Here is a 21918-nt window from a genome sequence, read left to right as displayed (position 1 = left end):
ATCACCAGAAGAAATAGTAAAGCAAATATATAAATCATTAAAATAACTGGGAGATCAACAACATTTTAAACAGCTGTATAGGCTTGTTGGCATAAGAAAAGATCTTCAAGAGATGCTTCGAAGTCAAAAGTCAAGATGCCGGATGTATCTGTGCTGGAAGAGCCCTTCACAGCCTGAACTGGTGGCGCTAAATGCCCAACTTCTAGCTGAGGTCACTTGGGCTTCTGAGACATGGAGACAACCAGATGTGCTCCTGTGGATGATCTTAGTGATGAAGCTGGAATATAAGGGCTCAGGTGGCTCTTAAGGTACCCTGGACCGAAGTTCTTCTGGGCTTTGTATATGTAAGCCTTGAACCTGGCTTAGCAATGTATGTGCATCAGCTGCAAACATTTTAGCAGAGGTGCCACATACTGTCAACCATCTGCCTCCATCAGAGGTCTAGGCATTCTGCAAAATCTGGAGTTTCACAGCTAGGCTGGAGGGCAGCCCCACATAAAACACAGTAGTAATCCAGTTTTTAGTAAGAATTTTAATGATGTTAAAGCAAAGGTTGAAGTGACTGCAGGAACTGAATGGAATGTGATGCATGCCAAATGTCACATGGGCAATGCAGGAAGACAGATGGCAGCACAACCCGTTGTATGAATCATTAACAGATAGCCAATGTATGTACACATGTGCAAGGAGGGAAATTTGAAATGCAACTGTTTGTATACCCCAGGCTGAGAACTTGCTATTTTAGTGGGATCCCATCCAGAACAGGTAAGTGGCCTGTCTCCTGGCCATGCAGCTGTTGTAAAATCTGCCCTGCTAAGATGGGCATCCACAAGTTATGCTTGTCATCTAATAGTGGCAGCCTTGTTAAATCCACTGGCATCATGCCAGTGACAGAAGGGGATCTCTGTTCCATGCAGAAACAGAATGGGATATTTTGTTCATGCATCTCAGGCTAGTGTAGAAACCATTTTAATCTTGCCTGTAAAACAAACCATTAAGGGAATACAGTTTGAGCTCTTGCACATTTCTGTATAACATAAGAGTTGGTTCCAACACCTCATGGGTAGATCCATTAATGCGTAAAACTAAATGAATTCCTATAAAAATGAATTGTTCAACTAAACAGCATCTATTGCGCTAGAAATCTTTATTCATTCAATAAAGGACAGTGAATTTTCAAATTTGCCTCAACCAAATAACAACAAGAAGAAGCGCAACAACAAGAGCAAAAACAAAGCATTTCAGTGCCACTGTGCTAGTAAATGCTGTGGACCATGTACCTGCATTTGCAGATTCCTAGTCGCTTATCTGTGACTCTCTAGATCTGTGTACAGCAGGAATGGGGGCCATGTGGTCCTCCAGATGTTTTTGGTCTACAGGTCTCATCATTCCTGGACATTGGCTGTCAGGGAGTGACGGGAGTTGGAATCTGGCGAGCCACAAGCTCTCCATTCTTGGTCTACATGGAAGGGGAAGGGGAAAAAGAGGTAGGAATCTCTCTCCTCAAGGGCAGCCTCACCCCTCCCCCTTATGCATGCCTGTGAGAGTAAGGATTGTTCCATCTGAGAGAGGAACTAAGAAGAGACTGAGAAGCCTTCCTTACCATTCATAGCTGGGTACAATCAACAGTTTAGAGGAGCTGAACATGCTTTGAAAGCTCATACCAAAAACTAACTTAGTTGGTCTTTAAGGTGCTACTGGAAGGAAAAAAAATTTTTGTTTTGACTATGGCAGACCAACACGGCTACCTATCTGTAACTGATGCTTTGAAAGAGGTATTGCTTCCCATGATGTAAAGGTATCTCTCCACTCCAACCACTCAACCTTGTCAAATCAATTTTTACAAGAGTAGCTATGTACTCATCCTTTTCGAACTGTTTTAACTGCCTGAATAAACTAGAGTCTCCATGAATTTAATTAATTGGCCCGCACTTTGCAGCTCTCATCCCAGCAGCAAATCCACATCTTTCTCATCAGAACTCACTTACCATTTAGACAACAGCACTGTTTCGGAGGAATGACTTCTCTCGCTTGTTGGGTGCTTTCATTATTTGTGATTTCATGACTTCCAGCATTCTCTGCTACTGCTGGATTCATGGGGAGACTTCGCTCTGTCATTTTAGTTTCAGAGGAACCCATCTTTCCTTTCTCCCAGGAGGATCCACAGATCTCACAGTAAATGCTACTCAGCTCTAGTTACACTGAGTTTTGCAGTTTCTTAAGATATAGTCAAAGCAGATCACTGGATTGCAGATTCAAGCACAGTTTGGCTACGTGATGTGGTGAGAAAACACCCCTTTAAAATACCACTTAATCATGTGCTTTAATTGGATACTTTGTCCAGCCAAGCTGTACTTAATATGTATTCCATTTCCCTGTGTAAAACGGCTGCCTTTGTGACTGCTTTTATTCCCAGCGAAAGTAAAGCCTCTTCAGAGTCTGAAGTATCAATTCTGTGCTTTTGCCACAAAATAATTTCACAACAACATCAGTTTTTGCCACAGCATCAATGTCCCGAGATTTCTCTGTGGAGACAAAATTACAGAGCAGAGAAATAAATTATCTTTTCCTGAAGTCTTTAAAAGGTGCAGTTTTGCTTCCATACTAGTATAGTCCCCCCACAAAAGCCCTGAAGGTGGTCTTACATATACCAATTTACAGGTCTGGAAATTCAGGTATGAAATATTGCTTCTTTTTAGTCTAAATGATTATAATCATGTTTCTATATCTACTTGATGAAATTAAAGCATTGAGAAAAAGTGAAAGGGAGGAGTCCTTGAGATAGTTAAAGATGGCTATCTTATCTCCCCTCAGTCTCCTCTTTCCCAGGTTTCCATGCCTTATTAGGAAAGGTCGCTCTCACCTGGACACTTTCCACCCTGGGTCAGCAAACTAAGGCCTGGGGGCAGGATGCGGCCCACCAGACTCATAAATCTGGCCCCCAGAGCCTGCCACCCACTCGGTCAGTCCCTGCAGAAACCGCAGATGCCTCACCGTGTGGGGACTGACTTCCATGACACTGGCGCGGCTTCAGATTCGGAATCCAAAGCTGTGGACACCCCTGGGTGATGCCTATTCTTTCCCACTGAGGTGGCCGCCAAGAGCCGAGCGGGAGGAAGCAGCGGCGGCGGGGAGGCTGCCTCTGCTGCCCAGGCCAGTGGCATCGGCTTTGTGCCCCGCGGACCCCTGGCCGAGGCAGAGGACGCCGACGAAGACAAGTCAGTGTTGGCAGCTGCAGCTGCAGTGAGCGAGATGGATGTGAGTGGCGGCAGGGCGGCACGCTGGATGCTCTTGCCCCTTTCGGGAGAGAGTGGATCCAGACCCCCACAAGGTCTGAGGGACAGTGGACCGGCCCCCTGCTGAAAAAGTTTGCTGACCCCTGCTTTCCCCTTGTCAACATTCTCCCTGACAGTTCCCTGACATCCACCTCCCCTCCAGGGCCCCCTCCACCCCCTCCCCTCCCTTCCTCTGCTGGAGGCGAGGGAGCAAAACCCCTGAAAGAACTTCCCTCATCTTCCGAAGTCTCGAACATTTTCCTCCACCGGTTGCTGTTTCGGGTTTCTAAGTACTCATCCTCATCGGAATCTATTCCTTCTTCCAACTCAGACCCCGTGAATCCTTCCAATTCCTCCTCCTCGTCGGTGGTGCCAAAGTACTCCCTCCGGAACCTCGCTACTGACTGAGGTTTCCTGGGGAACCTTTGATGGAATGCTTCGATCAAGACCTCGTCATTGACTTCCTCTGCCGTTACCCAGGTGTTTTCTGACTCCGGTTCCCCTTCCCACGCTACCAAATACTTCACCTGATGACCCTTCCATCTGGAGTCGAGGATTTCCGCCACATGGTTGCTGCTTTCCCTCTCTTCTAAGACTGGTCCCTGTGGGGAAACCCCTTCATTTCCCCCCCCCATACGGTGACAGTAATGACCTGTGGAATACTGGGTGCAGTTTCATGTGGTTCGGGGTGCAGTTTCATGTGGTTCGGTAACCGGAGTCTGAAAGCCACGGGGTTAACCTGTTGAATGACCTCAAATGGTCCCAATCTTTTGGGTCTCAATTTCTTACAACCCCCCTTGAACGGCAATCCTTGGGTTGACAGCCACACCTGATCCCCCACCCTTATGGTTTCACCTTCCCTTCTGTTCTTGTCTGCCTGCTTCTTATATTGTTCTTTGGCCCTTTCTAAGTTGAGTTGGAGTTGACGATGGATCGCTTCCATTTCTTCTACAAACTGTTCGGCGGCTGGGACGCTCCATCTCTCCCCTCCTCCCCCTGGAAATGCCCTGGGGTGGCACCCATAATTAGCCAAAAAGGGGCTCATCCCGGTGGACACATTCTCCGCATTATTGTAGGCAAATTCCGCCAGCGCCAACTTTTCCACCCAATCGTTCTCTCTGTCATTGACATAACACCTCAGGTATTGTTGGAGGATACCGTTTGCTCTTTCCGCCTGCCCGTTGGTTTCTGGGTGCCGGGCAGTCGAAAAATTGACCTCCACGTGCAGTAAGCTCATGAGCTTCCTCCAGAACCTGGACGTGAATTGTTTGCCCCGGTCTGAGACCAACCTCAAGGGGGCGCCATGCAGTCTAAAAATATGTTCTACAAACAATTTAGCTGTCTCTTCCGCCGTGACTGCATGTGAGCACGCTACAAAGTGGCCCATCTTAGTTAACAGGTCTACTACGACCAGTATGGCGGTTTTCCCCTTGGATTTTGGCAGATCAGTCATAAAATCTATCGATACCGCCTCCCATGGCCTTTCTGGTGTGGGCAACGGTTCTAATAACCCCGCCGGCGCCCGCCTTTCTCCCTTGGCTCGCTGGCATTGGTCACACCCTCTTACATACTCCCTTACATCTTCCCTCACCCTGGGCCACCAAAATTCCCTAGTAACCAACCACATGGTTTTGTGTTGCCCAAAATGCCCTGCTGTGGGGCTGTCGTGCAGCTGTTTGAGTACTCTCCCTCTCAATTCCCCTTCGGGTATATATAGTGCCCCTTTGTAATACAATGCCCCGTTTCTTTCTTCAAAACCTCCAGAGTTTTCTCCCTCCCTCCTTAGACCTCGGAGCTTATTCTGGGCGTATTCATCATTCTGCGTCTCCTCTACCAGTTCCCTTTGCCCCACCAACGCCGCCCCACACACCCAGCGGTCCTCTGGGATGATATGTCTCTCTTCGGGTGCTCCCTCCCCCTCCAAATACTCTGGTTTGCGTGAGAGAGCGTCCGCCCTGACGTTTTCTGGGCCTGGCACATAGCAAATTTCAAAATAAAATTTGGAGAACTCCTGTGCCCATCTCACTTGCCGCTGGTTGAGCACTCGTGCCGTTCTCCAGTACTCTAAATTCTTGTGGTCCGTGCATACTTGCACCTTGTGTTGTGCACCAATTAGTAAGTGTCTCCATTTCCGGAACGCTTCGTGAATGGCGAGTAGTTCTCGGTCATATACCGTGTAGTTCCTCTCGGATTTGTTTAACTTCCGCGAGAAGAAGGCACACAGTCTCCACTCCGACTTATCCTTCCCCGGCTGAAGAAGCACCGCCCCCACCGCCCGGTCTGATGCGTCAGTTTCCACTCTCATGGGTTTTTGTAAATCCACATGCAGGAGCTGTTCTTCCGAAGCGAAGGCCTTTTTCAATTCTTCAAATGCTTGCTCCGCTTCCGCCGTCCAAACAAATTTCTTCTTGCTGCTGAGACAGTCCGTGATGGGAGCCGTTAAGTGGGCAAAGTTCTTGATGAACTTCCGATAAAAGTTCCCAAACCCTAAGAATCTTTGCACATCTTTTTTCGTTTTCGGTGTCTTCCATTCCAGTACCGCCTGGACCTTGCCTGGATCCATGGCTAATCCCTTGTCTGACAAGCGGTACCCCAGGAATTCCACCTCCTTGGTGTGAAACTGACACTTCTCTAATTTCACCCACAGTTGGTTTGCTTGCAGTCGGCTCAACACTTCTCTGACGTCCTTTACATGCTGCTCCTCATTCTCTGAATAGACTAATACGTCATCTAGGAAGGCCACACAATTCTTGTAGAGCAGAGGTCCCAGGACGTGGTTCATGAACGATTGAAAACATGCTGAGCCTGCTTGTAATCCAAAAGGCATAACGAGATATTCGAAAGCCCCTAGAGGGGTGAACATTGTTGTCTTCCATTCATCCCCCTTCCTTATCCGTATCAGGTTGTATGCCCCCCTTAGGGCCAGTTTAGTGAAAATCTTTCCCTTCCTCACCTGGGTCAAAATGTCATCAATCCTGGGCATGGGGAAAGCCACTGGTTCCGACACTGCATTTATGGCCCGGAAGTCCACTACAAGTCTAGGTTTATCCGTGTTTCTTTTGTCCACAAAATACACTGGGCTGCCCCCCACCGCTCTGGACTCTCTGATGAAACCTCTCTTCAGGTTTTTGTCAATAAACTCCCTTAACTCCTGCATTTCCCTGTCTGACATGGCATACAGCTTGCCCACAGGGAGCTGGGCCCCAGGGACTAGATTGATCTGGCAGTCAAAGGGTCTATGCGGTGGTAGTTTGTCTGCTTCCCTTTCGCTGAAGACATTGCTCAGGTCAGCGTATTGTTTGGGCACCTTTCCTTTGTCCGTTACTTCTGTTCCTGCTAGAAAGGCCTTTGCCCCTTCCGGAGCCTTGCCCTCTTTGCAATGTTCTAGGCAATGTGCTGACCCAAAGGAGACCACTCTCTGATGCCAGCCCACTAGCGGATCATGCAACGCTAGCCAGCTCATCCCCAAAATAATGGGAGCCCCTCCCAAGGTGGCCACATTGAACGCTATTCTTTCGGTGTGCCTGGCCACCCTCATTACCATTGGGACGGTCTGTAAGCTGACTTCTCCTCCCAACAGCTCTCTCCCATCGATCGTGGTCACCTGCAAGGGGTTGCTTAAAGGGATTGTCTGTATCTGGTGTTCTGCTGCAAACTCCTTGCTCATAAAATTACAGGAGCTGCCTGAGTCCAACAGTGCCCTTATCTTTAAGGGATGTCCGTTTGGCAGCTCTAGCAACACCTCTATCACTAGGGCTGGTCTCGGAGGTTCCGGCATGGGCACTTTTACTGCTCCTTGGCCTGACTGCTGTGCCCTGATGGTGGCAGTCAGGCGTTGGCTTTTACTTGGTCTGGCCCTTCCTCCTCCTTCCCCCAACAGCTCCTGCCATCCCTTGCCATTCCTTTCTTTGTGGACAGACTCTGGCAAAATGACCTGGCTGCTGGCAGAGATAACATTTCTTGGGGCTCTTCCCCTCCTTCTTCCGCCCTTCACTGGGATTTGAAACTGCGCGCGCGCGCGCGCTGTTCCAACTTCCATCGGCTCTCCAGGCGGGAAACTTGGCTCCGGAATCTCTGGAATGCGGAAATCCCTCCAACGCTCCCCTTTCCCTTCCCGCTTCTCCAAGGCTCTCGCCTCCTGGCGTGCTCCAATGGTCAGCGCCGATTTAGTCAGCTGGTCCATAGACTCCGCCCTGGGCGCCCGGGAAAGTTCGTCTTTCACAGCCGAAGAAAGTCCCTCTTCGAAAAGCATTTGAATGGGTTCCGCTGATAGATCCCACCCCAATTTGTGTATCAACATAGTAAACTCAGTCCAGTACTCACGGACAGATCAGCTCCCCTGTTTACAAGCCATCAACTGTCTGCGCACCACTCCCTGTTCAATGTCGTTGGAAAACATCAGGTCCATGGCGCGAAAAAACTTCCGTGCGTCTTTCAATACTTCATTATGCCCTGCCATCAGGGGTCTAACCCAGTCTCTCGCCCCCCCTTCGAGATGGCTAACCACAAACGCCACTCGCGATTCCTCGTCGGGAAAGTCATCAAACTGCAGATTAAGAGCATACTGCATCTCTGTCCTAAAGGCTTGATAGTTCCTGGGATCCCCCCCAAACTTCTGCACCAATCCTGGCATCTTTCTTGCTTGGGGGGGGGGGCTTTGCCTTTTCTGCATCCTGAGCCCTCCTCTCATCGAGCCTCGCCGTTTGCAGCGCTAGCTGGACCTCCAACACCCGGTACCTTTCTTCCAGGCTTGGACCGGCTCCAGCTCCTCCTGCTTCTCCGGTTCCGGCTGGGTTGCTCATGATGCCTCACTGCACAAGCTGCTTTCAGGGACTGTGGGATTGCTGTGATGGGATGTTGAGCTGCTTGTGCGTAAAGTTCCTAGTCCCTCAGTGTTTGGCTAAGTCCACAAACCACTGTCTGTAACGGAGCTCCATAAGCATGGCTCCGTCAGTCGCTGGCAGAATCCGACAGTGGGCGTTTACGGAATTTCTTCCAGCATAAAAGCTCCTTAACGGAAACACGTCTTCTGGACTCTCTGCGTGACAGTTTCCGGCGAGGAGTGGGTGTCCCTATAGGAGGTCCTGAAACCTCCTCGCTGTTCTCGCTGGAATTGTCTCTGAGCCCTCCTTCCGACTCACTTTCCCTTGGAGCTCTTTCTCTTCCCCTGCTGGTTCCCTCCTCCGCTGATAAGTCTCTCTCAACCTCTGGGAGCCCTTGCACCACCGGTTCTTCCGATGACAGTTCCCTGACACCTACCCTTAGCCCTGAGGAAAATTTACCCTGATTCCACCAACCTAAGCAGGACTAGCATTTAAACCAATACGTCTTTTTAAGTAAATGACATGTTGAATAACTTCAGATTCTGAAAAGTTGGAGACTATTTGATATAATTCACTGAGAACTCCCTGAAATATCTACATCCTTTCTAGGACCATAAAGTGAACCAATAAATTCAAATCTCGAGGTAATAGAAAACAATGAAAGTCTGACGTATTTTCTGTGAAACGGATTAGGCCGACAAGTGGCTGAAGAGTACAGAAACTGAACAATCTTTTCTAGACTGCAAAAAGAGAATATTATTTTTGATTTTTGCCCTCCGTTCTGTCTTTCTCTTTCTTTGTTGTTGAAACAGCTATACTAACATATTAACACAATTTAAATATATGATAACAAAAGACTATTGGTAAAGCTAATGGGATTGGATAACTCTGAATAAGCCATTGAAAGATCTCTCTTTTCCTTTGGGGAATATAGGTTGGATGGTAATTAAAGAGGATATGTCAATAAGAGTGGCAAAGTGATATAAGAAAATAATATAGGAATATATAAATAAAGGTACTGAAATTACTGAAAGGGTAAAGGAAAGATTGTGAGCCCCCTAGGGGAGAGAGAAAAAAGTAAAGCCAGCCACTGAGAATTAACCCATAAAATGTCGGGGAAAAACGGGGAAAAAGTAGGAGGGACACCAGGAGACAGAAAGGTATCCCGACAAGAGGAAATTAGAGATTTAGACATTTTATGGCTAAAGATTAAAGAGGAATTCAAGCAAAATGAATTGCATATGGAAAACAAATTAGGAGAAATACAGGAACAGATAGATAAGAAAATAGAAAGTGCTGTAGAAGAACTCTCTAGAAAGGTACAAGACTTGACAGCCAAGTCAAAAATAATTGAAGAAACCAATAAAAAAACTCAAAAAGATCTGAGAGACCAAAAAAAAGAAACAAAAATTAAAGGAAGAAGTAAAAGAATTAAATAAAATGCAAAATCAATTATGGGACAATTTAGCCATGACAGAAATGCGTCAGAAACAACTTAATTTAAAATTCCGAGGAGTTGCAGAAGAAGTAAATGAAGATATAAGAGAAAAAATGGTTAAAGAACTTGCAAAATGGTTGGAAATAAAAGAAGAACAAGTAGCATACACGATAGAAAGTGCGTTTAGAATAAGAGGAAAATCACAACAAATTAAATAAAAAAAAATCCCTGGTGACTGTTTAGTAATATTTAATTCAATGGAAATGAAGAATACTATATTAAGAACAAGCTATAAAAGAAAGTTAATCATTGGAGGTTGTCCAATCATTATCTATAAAGAAATTCCAATCAGGATTCTGCGCAAGAGGGAAGGATACAGGCATTTAACAAGTGTCCTGAAGAGAAATACAATACAGTACAAATGGGAATTCCCAGAAGGGATTTCCTTTTTTTATAAGAATAAAAAGTTCAAACTGATAGACACACAAGAAGCCGGAAAGTTTTTGAGAAGATACGAAAAGGACCTGGGTAGGGAAGAAGAAAGATTTGGAAGAGGAGAGGGGAGAGTGGGGGAAAGAGGAGGGAGAGGAGGGAAAGAGGTCGAGGGACTGGAGGGGAGGGGAGAGGAGACAGAGGAGGAGGCGGAAGACACAGGATCAGGGGAGGAAAAGGAGGGGGAAGAGGTAGAGACTATTGGAAACAGAAGCACCAGAATTTAAATCAGAAATTAGGATAGAGGGTTGTTAGTTGAAATGACCCTTAAGTTTCTGTCGTGGAATGTGAATGGCTTTAATGAAAAGTCCAAGAGAAATAAATTTGAGAAAATTATAAAGAAAAAAAATGTTGATGTGATCTGTTGCCAAGAAACACATGTTGCCAAAAAACACAAACATATTTTAATAAATAAAAAGCTGGGAATAGAATTCATTAACTCAGATTCCAAGAAAAAAAGAGGGGTAGCAATTTATGTGAAAGAGAAATTAGAACCTAAATTGATATGTAAGGACGAGGAAGGAAGAATCTTAGGAGTGCAAATCAATTTTCAGGGAGAAAAACTCAACGTGGTGACAGTCTATGCGCCAAATACAAATAAGTTGGAGTTTTTCAAAAAATTGGAACAAGTCTTATTAAATCTAGAGAATAATAAACTGGTCCTACTTGGAGATCTAAATGGAGTGCCGAAACCAGAACTAGATAGAAGCTCAAAGAGGAAGAATCTAAATCAAGGGAAACTTCTGAGATCGTTTAATGACCTCGAGGAAAATTTAGACTTAATAGATATATGGAGATATAAAAACCCCATGACAAAACAATTCACTCACTTCTCAGAGCCGCATCAGAGTTGGAGCAGGTTGGACCAGATATGGGTATCAAGAGAATTAACAATAAGAGTGTCGAAATGTGAGATACTTCCTAGAACACTATCTGATCACAACCCAATAATATTACATTTAAATTGGAAAACTCAGGGTATGTACAGATGGAGAATGAATGACTATCTATTTGAAAAAGAAGTGATTGAAAAGGCTAAAACCACCTTAAAAGACTACTTTGATTTAAATATCAATAAGGAGACAAACATGGACATAGTTTGGGATGCCAGTAAGGCAGTGCTAAGAGGTTTTCTGATACAACAAAATAGTCAAAGAAGAAAGGTGAGAGAACAAAAAAAAGAAGAGTTAATTACACAATTGAGAGAATGTGAAAAGAATCTGATAGAAAAACCGAGTGATGAAGGGAACAAGCAACTGTACAAGATATTACAAGTACAATACTCAACATTAATAAATCAAGAGGTAGAATGGGGAATTAAGTTAATGAGACAAAAAAATTTCGAATCGGCAAATAAAACTGGAAAGTTTCTGGCGTGGCAACTGAGAAAAAGGAAAAAACAAAACGTTATTAATAAAATAAAAGTAGAAGAACAAATCTTGGAGGACCCTAATGAAATAAAAAAGAGCTTCCTCAAATTCTATGAAAACCTATATAAAAGAGAAGAAGAAGATGCCATAGAAATAGAAAAATATCTAGAAGAAAACAGAATTAACAACATATCGGAAGAGGAAAGAAGTCTGTTAAACAAACCCATAAAAGTACAGGAAATTCAAGAGGCGATAAAGAGGATGAAACTGGGGAAAGCCCCAGGCCCAGGTGGTCTATCGGCCAAGTATTATAAAGTCCTAGAAGAACTTATAACACGGGTGCTATGTGAAGTAATGAATGAGATTTTAGGAGGAGGAAGAACACCAGCATCCTGGAAAGAAGCATACATTACGTTGATACCGAAACCTGATTCGGACAGACAGATCATTAAGAACTACAGACCGATTTCATTACTGAACAATGACTACAAGTTCTTCGCAGACGTAATGGCGACCCAACTTAAAAAGTGTCTAGTTAACCTCATCCATACCGATCAGGCTAGTTTTTTACCTAATAGGCAAATAAAAGACAACATAAGACATACAATAAACATCATTGAATACTTAGAATGCAAAAATGAAATCCCCGCAGCTTTATTTATTTTTTTAATAAAATATTTATTAGCATTTTCCATTTTATACAAACAACAAAAAAAGAGATTAAAAAGAAAAAATAATAAAAACACATAAAGTTCAAAGCTTATTTTTCAATAACATCTTTCACTGACCTCCTCATACCTCCCCTTCTTGTATTCCAGTTCGAATTGTTTATCCAGCAAATCCTTATCTCCCAACATTACAATTAAACCCCTTATTTTCTGTCCATCTTCTTATATTATTATAACTTACCGTATTTTTCGCTCTATAGGACGCACTTTTTCCCCTCCAAAAATGAAGGGGAAATGTGTGTGCGTCCTATGGAGCGAATGCAGGCTCCCTGGCTTCAGCGATAGCAAGGCAAAGCCTCCGAAGCCTGCGCTCCGGAGGCTTTGCGTTGCTTCCGCTGAAGCCAGGAGAGTCTCTTTGAGGCTGGCGGTGGGGAAAGCAGCGCTCCCCCCATCGCCAGCCCCAGAGATTGGGGGGCAGCGGGAAGGCAGCAATGCCTTCCCACTACTCTCCAACCCGGGTTGGAGGCTGGCGGTGGGGAAAGCAGCGCTCCCCCCATCGCCAGCCCCAGAGATTGGGGGGCAGCAGGAAGGCGCGCAACGCCTTCCCGCTACTCTCCAACCCGGGTTGGAGGCTGGCGGTGGGGAAAGCAGCGCTTTCCCCATCGCCAGCCCCAGAGATTGGGGGGCAGCGGGAAGGCGTGCGACGCCTTCCCGCTACTCTCCAACCCGGGTTTGAGGCTGGCGGTGGGGAAAGCAGCGCTTCCCCCATCGCCAGCCCCAGAGGATGGGGGGCAGCAGGAAGGCGTGCGACGCCTTCCCGCTACTCTCCAACCCGGGTTGGAGGCTGGCGGTGGGGAAAGCAGCGCTTTCCCCATCGCCAGCCCCAGAGATTGGGGGGCAGCGGGAAGGCGTGCGACGCCTTCCCGCTACTCTCCAACCCGGGTTGGAGGCTGGCGGTGGGGAAAGCAGCGCTTTCCCCATCGCCAGCCCCAGAGATTGGGGGGCAGCGGGAAGGCGTGCGACGCCTTCCCGCTACTCTCCAACCCGGGTTTGAGGCTGGCGGTGGGGAAAGCAGCGCTTCCCCCATCGCCAGCCCCAGAGGATGGGGGGCAGCAGGAAGGCGTGCGACGCCTTCCCGCTACTCTCCAACCCAGGTTGGAGGCTGGCGGTGGGGAAAGCAGCGCTTCCCCCATCGCCAGCCCCAGAGATTGGGGGGCAGTGGGAAGGCAGCGATGCCTTCCCGCTACTCTCCAACCCGGGTTTGAGGCTGGCGGTGGGGAAAGCAGCGCTTCCCCCATCGCCAGCCCCAGAGATTGGGGGGCAGCAGAAAGGCGTGCGACGCCTTCCCGCTACTCTCCAACCCAGGTTGGAGGCTGGCGGTGGGGAAAGCAGCGCTTCCCCCATCGCCAGCCCCAGAGATTGGGGGGCAGTGGGAAGGCAGCGATGCCTTCCCGCTACTCTCCAACCCGGGTTTGAGGCTGGCGGTGGGGAAAGCAGCGCTTCCCCCATCGCCAGCCCCAGAGATTGGGGGGCAGCAGAAAGGCGCGCAACGCCTTCCCGCTACTCTCCAACCCTCCTGTGGGCTTTTGGGGGAGATGGGGGAATTCCCCCACCTCCCGCAAAAGCAGGCAAAAGCCGGGCGCTCTTTAAAGGGGCTGCGTGGCTTCTGCTGGCTTTTCTAGGAGGTGGGGGAATTCCCCCACCTCCTAGAAAAGCCCGCAGGAGCCGCGCACCCTTTAAAGAGCGAGCGGCTCTTGGGGGCTTTTCCCCAAGGAGGGAGAAGGGACTGACTGGCCGAGTCAGTCCCTTCTCCCTCCTGCGGGCTTTTGCGGGAGATGGGGGAATTCCCCCACCTCCCGCAAAAGCAGGCAAAAGCCGTGCGCTCTTTAAAGGGGCTGCTCGGCTTTGCTGGCTTTTCTAGGAATTCCCCCACCTCCTAGAAAAGCCCGCAGGAGCCGCGCAGCCTTTAAAGAGCGAGCGGTTCTTGGGGGCTTTTCCCCAAGGAGGGAGAAGGGACTGACAGGCCGTTTCAGTCCCTTCTCCCTCCTGGTCGAAAAGCCCGCAGGAGTCACGCGGGGCTACTGTGGGCTTTTGCGGGAGGTGGGGGAATTCTGCCACCTCCCGCAAAAGCAGGGAGAAGGTTTTGGAGTAGCGCACAGGCTGCGTGCAGCCTGTCCACTGCTCCCAGAGCTGGGGGGGGGGGGAAATCATATTTTTTCCTTGATTTCCCCCCCTGAAAACTACATGCGTCCTATGGTCCGGTGCATCCAATCATGCGAAAAATACGGTATTATAACTTAAACTCTTGGTTATATACAAAGAAAAAAGGGACCATTTTTTCATAATCTTATTACCATTACAGCTAGAAACCAATTAATTTCAATCCTGATCATTCAACATTCATTAATATTGCAATATTTTTGTAGATAGTCCTTGAATTTCTTCCATTCTTCTTCTGCCGACTCTTCTCCCTGGTCACGGATTCTGCCAGTCATTTCTGCCAATCCCATAAAGTCAATCAACTTCGTTTGCCATTCTTCCAGAGTGGGTAGATCTTGCATCTTCCAATACTTTGCGATGAGTATTCTTGCTGCTGTTGTGGCATACATAAAGAAAGTTCTATCCTTTTTTAACACCAATTGGCCGACCATGCCCAAGAGAAAGGCCTCTGGTTTCTTCACAAAGGTATATTTAAATACCTTTTTCAATTCATTATAAATCATTTCCCAGAAAGTCTTAATCCTAGGGCACGTCCACCAAAGGTGAAAAAATGTACCTTCATTTTCTTTACATTTCCAACATTTATTATCGGGCAAATGATATATTTTTGCAAGCTTGACTGGGGTCATGTACCACCTGTATATCATTTTCATAATATTTTCTCTTAAGGCATTACATGCCGTAAATTTCATACCTGTGGTCCACAACTGTTCCCAGTCAGCAAACATAATGTTATGTCCAACATCTTGTGCCCATTTAATCATAGCAGATTTCACCGTTTCATCCTGAGTATTCCATTTCAACAGCAGGTTATACATCTTTGACAAAGTCTTAGTTTTGGGTTCTAACAGTTCTGTTTCTAATTTTGATTTTTCCACCTGGAAGCCGATTTTCTTGTCCAAATTAAAAGCCTCCATTATCTGAAAATAATGTAACCAGTCTCGCACTTTATTTTTTAATTTCTCAAAACTCTGAAGTTTCCATCTATCTCCTTCTTGTTCCAAAATCTCCCAATATTTCGGCCATTTGGCCTCCATATCGAGCTTTTTCTGAGCTTTCGCTTCCATTGGTGACAACCACCTTGGGGTTTTATTTTCCAATAAATCTTTGTATCTTATCCAAACATTGAACAATGCTCTCCTGACAATATGGTTTTTAAATGCTTTATGTGCTTTAACCTTGTCATACCACAAATATGCATGCCACCCAAAAACATTATTAAAACCTTCTAAATCCAAAGTGTCTGTGTTCTCAAGAAGTAGCCAATCTTTCAGCCAGCAAAATGCTGCTGCTTCATAATAAAGTTTGAAGTCTGGCAGGGCAAATCCACCCCTTTCTTTTGCATCAGTTAATATCTTAAATTTTATTCTTGGTTTCTTGCCCTGCCAGACAAATTTAGAAATGTCTCTCTGCCACTTCTTGAAACAATCCATCTTGTCCACAATTTGTAATGTTTGAAACAAAAACAACATTCTAGGCAATACATTCATTTTTATAACTGCAATTCGACCCAACAAGGAAAGCTTCAAATTTGACCAGATTTCTAAATCTTTTTTCACTTCCATCCAACATTTTTCATAATTATCTTTAAATAGATTCCCATTTTTAGCTGTCATATTAATCCCCAGGTATTTCACTTTATTCACCACTGTTAAACCTGTTTCATTCTGATACTTCTCTCTTTCAATCGGTGTTAGGTTTTTCTCTAAAACCTTAGTTTTTGACTTATTCAATTTAAATCCTGCCACTTGGCCAAATTCTTGAATTAGTCCCAAAACTCTTTTCGTACTAGATTCAGGCTCCTGTAAGGTCAAAACTAGGTCATCTGCGAATGCTCTCAACTTATACTGTTTAGCTCCGAGAAATCCCCGCAGCTTTAATGTTCATTGATGCCGAAAAGGCTTTTGACAATGTATCCTGGCGTTTTCTTATAAAATGTCTGGAAAAGACAGGGATAGAGGGCACATTCCTCGAAGGAATAAAAGCAATTTACTCACAACAAAGTGCCAAATTAATTATCAATAATAACTTAACAGAACCCTTTGAAATTTCGAAGGGTACAAGGCAGGGGTGCCCTCTGTCACCTCTTCTGTTTATTATGATGTTAGAGATAATTACAAATAAGATAAGGAAAACTTCAGAGATACGCGGAATAAATATTGGAGTGAAAGAATACAAATTGAAAGCATATGCTGACGATCTTATGTTGTCTTTAGAGGATCCAAAAGAGAGTGTTAGTAAGGTGTTAGATCTGTTAGAAGAATTTGGAAAATTATCTGGTTTTAAATTAAATAGAACAAAAACTAAAATGATGACTAAAAATGTGAAAGAGGAGGTAAAAAACCATCTTGAATCTCAAACTGGTATTAAAGTAACAAAAAAAGTAAAATACCTTGGAATCTGGTTAACGATGAAAAATATAAATTTGATGGAAGATAATTACATAACCACATGGAAAGAAATAAGGAAGGACTTAGACACCTGGAATAGAATAAAACTTTCTTGGTCAGGTAGAATGGCGGCGATTAAAATGAGTTTATTACCGAAATTGTTGTTCCTATTTCAAAATATACCGATAATCAGGGGAACCTCAGTATTCAAAGATTGGCAGAAAATACTCTCTAAATTTATCTGGCAAGGGAAAAGGCCCAGAATCAGATTTAAATTACTCACAGATCAAAGAGATAGGGGAGGATTCGCAGTTCCAAATTTAAAGTTGTATTATGAAGCTTCGTGTCTTTGTTGGGTCAAAGATTGGATTGTTATTAAAAATAAAGACTTGTTAGATCTAGAAGGATTTGATATAAGATTTGGTTGGCACTCTTACCTATGGCGTAACAAGGGAAAGGTTCATAAAGGATTTTCTAACCACATTTTTAGAGGACCACTGCTGGAAGTGTGGGAAAGAAACAAAAAATTATTGGAACAGAAGACCCCTTGGTGGCTATCACCAATTGATATCCTGACAATAAAAAAACAAACATCGAAGGAGAAAGATGGACATATGAAGACCTACTAGTAAAAACAGAGACTGGTTGGAGGATTAGGCCTTATGAAGAAATAAAGAACAAATTGACAGGATGGATCCAATTTCACCAAATTATTTCTATATGGACTGAGGATAAAAAGAATGGGATAAGTGAGAAAAAATCTAGATTTCAGATTGAAATACTAGAAAGTAAAACAAAACTCCTATCGAAAATGTATAGCCTGTTACTTGAATGGGACACCAAAGATGAAGAAGTAAAGGAGGTAATGATCAGATGGGCAATGGACTTCGGACATAACATAGAGTTTGATAATTGGAAGGCATTATGGAATAAAGGTATGAGATTCTCGGCATGCACAACACTCAGGGAAAATATGTATAAAATGATGTACAGGTGGTATGTAACGCCCGTAAAATTGGAAAAAATATATAAAACTGGTGATAAATTATGTTGGAAGTGTAAGATCAAGGAGGGCGATTTCTATCAGATGTGGTGGTTGTGTGAGCCTATCAAAAAATTCTGGGAATCTATTTACAATGAACTAAAAAAAATCCTCAAATATACCTTTATAAAAAAACCCGAAGCCTTTCTGCTGGGGATAATTGGGGAGGAAATCAAAAAGGAAGACCAAACACTCTTTCAATATGCGACAGTGGCTGCCAGAACTCTAATAGCGCAGAATTGGAAGACATCAAAAATCCCAACTATAAACGAATGGCAAACCAAACTATTTGATTATTTAGAACTGGCAAAAATGACACAGAAAATAAGAAATCAAAAAGACATAAAGTTTAATAAAGAATGGAATAAATTTATGACATACATGGAAACAGAGGTAAAAAATCTAAAAATCACAGTAGGTGTGACGTAACACTTGTGACGTAAAGAGTCTTTTGAGGAAAAGAAACTGCAGATAAAAAATCATATAATATATTCTGAAACCAAGATGAAGGGAAGTCAATTATTGTTGTGTGTTATTTAGTTATTTAGTTAATGTAAGTTAATTAGTTGGTTTTATGTTAGGAGATGTTTTTTCTTTTGTTTTCTTTATTATTATTTCTTTTATTTATGTACTCCTTTTTTTGTATGTATGTGTTATGTATGTTTATTTTTTCACTTGTTTTAATGTTGGATGTAGCAAAATGAATTAAAACCAATAAAAAAAAACAGAAAACAAAATGATGTCACACTCATGCGCAGAAGTGGGGAAAAGTGACGCACGCGCGCAGACATGCCGTCACTAGTTGCATTTACCTCTAGATGCGAACGGGGCTCCGGAATGGATCCCGTTCGTATCTAGAGGTACCACTGTATAGCCATTTTTTTATTCCCCACTATATTGAATGAGGGGGTGAGAACTTTGGGTTGTATTCCTAGTAGTGCTAGGAGAATGTTCTGTCAGCACCAGGATTTCTCCTTGCACGAGGGAACATTCTCCTCCTCTCCTCCCTCACGACCCCCAAAGGGATTCTAGGAGTTCCCCCAATCAAACAAAGCCGTCCTTATATTCAGTGCTTTTTTTCCTGGGGTTACGTGGGAGTATGTGTACCCCTAAACGTTTTGTGAATCTAAATGCTGCTGGGAAAGAGGCGGAGGAAATGGCGGTGGCAGCAGGAGGAGAGAGGCAGGAAGGAAGCGGCGCCTGCGAGGTCCACAGTAATCTAATCTTAGCCCAGTATCCGGCTGGGAGAGGGGCGGAGGACAGATATGGCCAGATATGATTACCAGATTTTTTTCAATGAATCCGGTGACACTTTTTTTTCTTTTTTAAGCTGAGTAGCAACAGGGATTCAGTAGTGGGGATAGTGAGGCAAAAGACCCTGGGCCCAAGCACACATGCATATTGTATAAAGCTGCAAAGCCCTTCTTTCGCACCCTGTGAAACATAAACGCGCAGAGTTTTTTAAAAACTGGGAAACAGAATGCTGCCCACCTGTGACTCCTGAGCCTCCCCCGATCAGTCAAAACAAAGGGGGAAGGGGGGAGGGGGAAGGGGGAAGGAGATCTGTACCGCCAGACGTGCCCAGTTCCCCTTTGGCAGTGGCAGTGGCAGCGCCACAGCAGTGAGCAGCTCCTGAAGCCAGCCAGAGCCAACTGCACTACCAGCCTGGCTCCGGGCTGCTGAGGCTGCTGCTGCTACATTTCCTGGGGACAGATTTGCAAATCTGGGGACATTCCAGGGACGGAATTTGTCCGGGGACAGATTTGCAAATTTGGGGACTGTCCCCGGGAACCGGGGATGTCTGGTAACCCTAGAGGAGCCCCCCCCCCGTGAGATCCTCCCTCCCCTTGCAGATGCACTCTGCGGCTAGGGCCAGATTTAGGTTTGATGAGGCCCTAAGCTACTGAAGGTAATGGGGCCCTTTATATGTCCTTTGTCAACAACAAATTGTCGCTGTTTTTTTGTGTTGGAAATATGCTATATGATAATTTAAGGACCTAATAGGTATCTAAAGCCATTTGGCAGAACCACAAATTTTGGTCTGTGGATTTGTGTTTTCCCCTCTGGGTTTCCTTTTTTAAGGAAATTAAAAGCTACCTTTTGGAATAAGTCTTCTCTGTCCTTTCCAGTTACTGTATTTATTTTTCTCGATTTCAACTATAAATTTTCTATAGATATTCTTGAGTCAAAATGAGAGTACCCTTAAATATTTTTTTAGAAAAAGAGCACTGCTTATATTATTTTAGAAATGTTTCTTCTTCAGTCCAAAACCCTCTCCCCTTTCCTCCTCTCCTCCTCCTTTCCCCAGTCTATCTCCCCATCTCTCCATCTCCCTTTCCTCCCCCTCCCAATATTTCTCCCTCCGCCAATATATTATAGAATTCTTTTTACCTTCTGGCAGAATCAATCCAGCGCCAGGTTCTGCAGTGCAGGAACAAGTATCTGCTGCCTACCAAGCCCACAAGAAGCAAAATAGAAAGTGTTTCCAAAGTGATTGTTTCCTGCTATTCATCTCCTCTTCCTCCCTCTCTCCCGCCTCCTTGTTCTCTCCAGATAAGTCCTAGTCAACAGTTTCTGTACTTTTGAAAGTCAACAGTTTCTGACTCCAGCCCCACCCAGCCTTTAATCTCTCTCACACACACCCCAGCCTGAATCTAGAGATGGTTTCAGTTCCCAAGGTCTTCTCCCTTGCCAACAAAGGTCCGCATAGTTAAAGCCATGGTTTTCCCAGTAGTGATGTATGGAAGTGAGAGCTGGACCATAAAGAAGGCTGATCGCCGAAGAATTGATACTTTTGAATTCTGGTGCTGGAGGAGACTCTAGAGAGTCCCATGGACTGCAAGAAGATCAAACGCATCCATTCTTAAGGAAATCAGCCCTGAGTGCTCACTGGAAGGACAGATCCTGAAGCTGAGGCTCCAATACTTTGGCCACCTCATGAGAAGAGAAGTCTCCCTGGAAAAGACCCTGATGTTGGGAAAGATGGAGGGCACAAGGAGAAGGGGACGACAGAGGATTCGTATCAAGATCATTCTATCATTTTTGAGATTGCATCCCAATACAGCTTTTGCCACTCTTTTGTTGACTATGAGGGCCACTCAATTTCTTTTACGGGATTCTTGCCCACAGTAGTAGATATGATGGTCATCCGAACCGAATTCGCCCATTCCCGTCCATTTTAGTTCACTGATACCCAGGATGTCAATATTTATTCTTGCCATCTCATTTTTTAACACATCCAATTTACCAAGGTTCATGGTTCTTACATTCCAGGTTCCTATGCAATATTTTTCTTTACAGCATTGGACTTTCCTTTCGCTTCCAACTGGTATAAAACAGGGAAGGGTTAAGCACCAACAGGGGGAGCCCCCGAGATGCACATCCCTAGGTGCTCCCCAAGGGGTTACCGCTCGGGAGCGCGCTTTAGGCCCTAGCCTCCATAGGTTTCGGACGAGGCGATGCCCCCAGGAGTCCGTTAATGAACTACCCTTCCACATTTGGGGGAGGTGATGGCGTTCCTCCCCCCCAACTCATTTGCATCATAATACCCCTGCCAATGCCTAACTGCCCAAACTAAAGGTGTTGTGACGTTTTGCTACGAGATAGGCGAAAAAACCAAGTGGCTTCCAAAATACAGCCAATTAGCCAAATGGAAAAACTCCTACCAGGCCCCTTGCTGCGACCAGCCGAAGCCCATAGCAAAGTCCAAATGCAAACCTAGAGGGTGGGTGGGTGGGAAACCGCAGCTGCTGCAAGGAATGAAAAGGGGTGAGCACGGGCTGCCCCAACCTTAAATGCCCCCTAGTAAGCCCGCCCCCACCGCCAGCCAATTGGCTGGCGGAGCGATCGATGAACAGTAATGAGATCCCAGGAATCCTGAGTCCCGCGAGGATGTAGATGGGGGTGTGAGCCCGCAACCCCCCCCTCCTTATGTCGGGAGTGGCTTTCTGGTGCAGTGGGACACCGTGACGGAAACCAGAGGGCACGGAAATGTCATTTACCTTCCCGCCGCAGAGGTACCTATTTATCTACCCATGCTGGTGTGCTTTCAGACTGTTAGATTGGCAGGAGCTGGGATGGAGCAATGGGAGCTCACCCCGTCACGGGGATTTGAACTGCCGATCTTCCGATCAGCAAGTCCAAAAGGCTCAGTGGTTTAGACCAGGCACATCCAACTCCCAAGGGACTGCGACCTACTCA

At 45.3% G+C, this 21918-nt stretch overlaps 1 protein-coding gene across 1 annotated transcript in view; it reads right to left on the bottom strand.

Annotated features, from left to right (window-relative positions):
* LOC310757021 (C-type lectin domain family 2 member G-like) overlaps nt 1-20381 on the bottom strand; it is a 119439-nt gene extending 99058 nt beyond the window's left edge. Inside the window, exons 1-2 of the mRNA XM_083602107.1 lie at nt 20110-20381; nt 1989-2525 (exon numbers count right to left, since the gene is read on the bottom strand). Coding sequence (XP_083458233.1) covers nt 1989-2139 — 151 coding nt within the window. The 5' untranslated portion in view covers nt 2140-2525; nt 20110-20381. The remainder of the gene's footprint in view (nt 1-1988; nt 2526-20109) is intronic.
* Between the last annotated feature and the right edge of the window lie 1537 nt (nt 20382-21918).

Source organism: Podarcis filfolensis, assembly GCF_964270895.1.
Source record: "Podarcis filfolensis genome assembly, chromosome: 2".
In the NCBI taxonomy this organism is placed as follows: domain Eukaryota; kingdom Metazoa; phylum Chordata; class Lepidosauria; order Squamata; family Lacertidae; genus Podarcis; species Podarcis filfolensis.
This window is presented reverse-complemented; position numbering and strand designations above follow the sequence as displayed.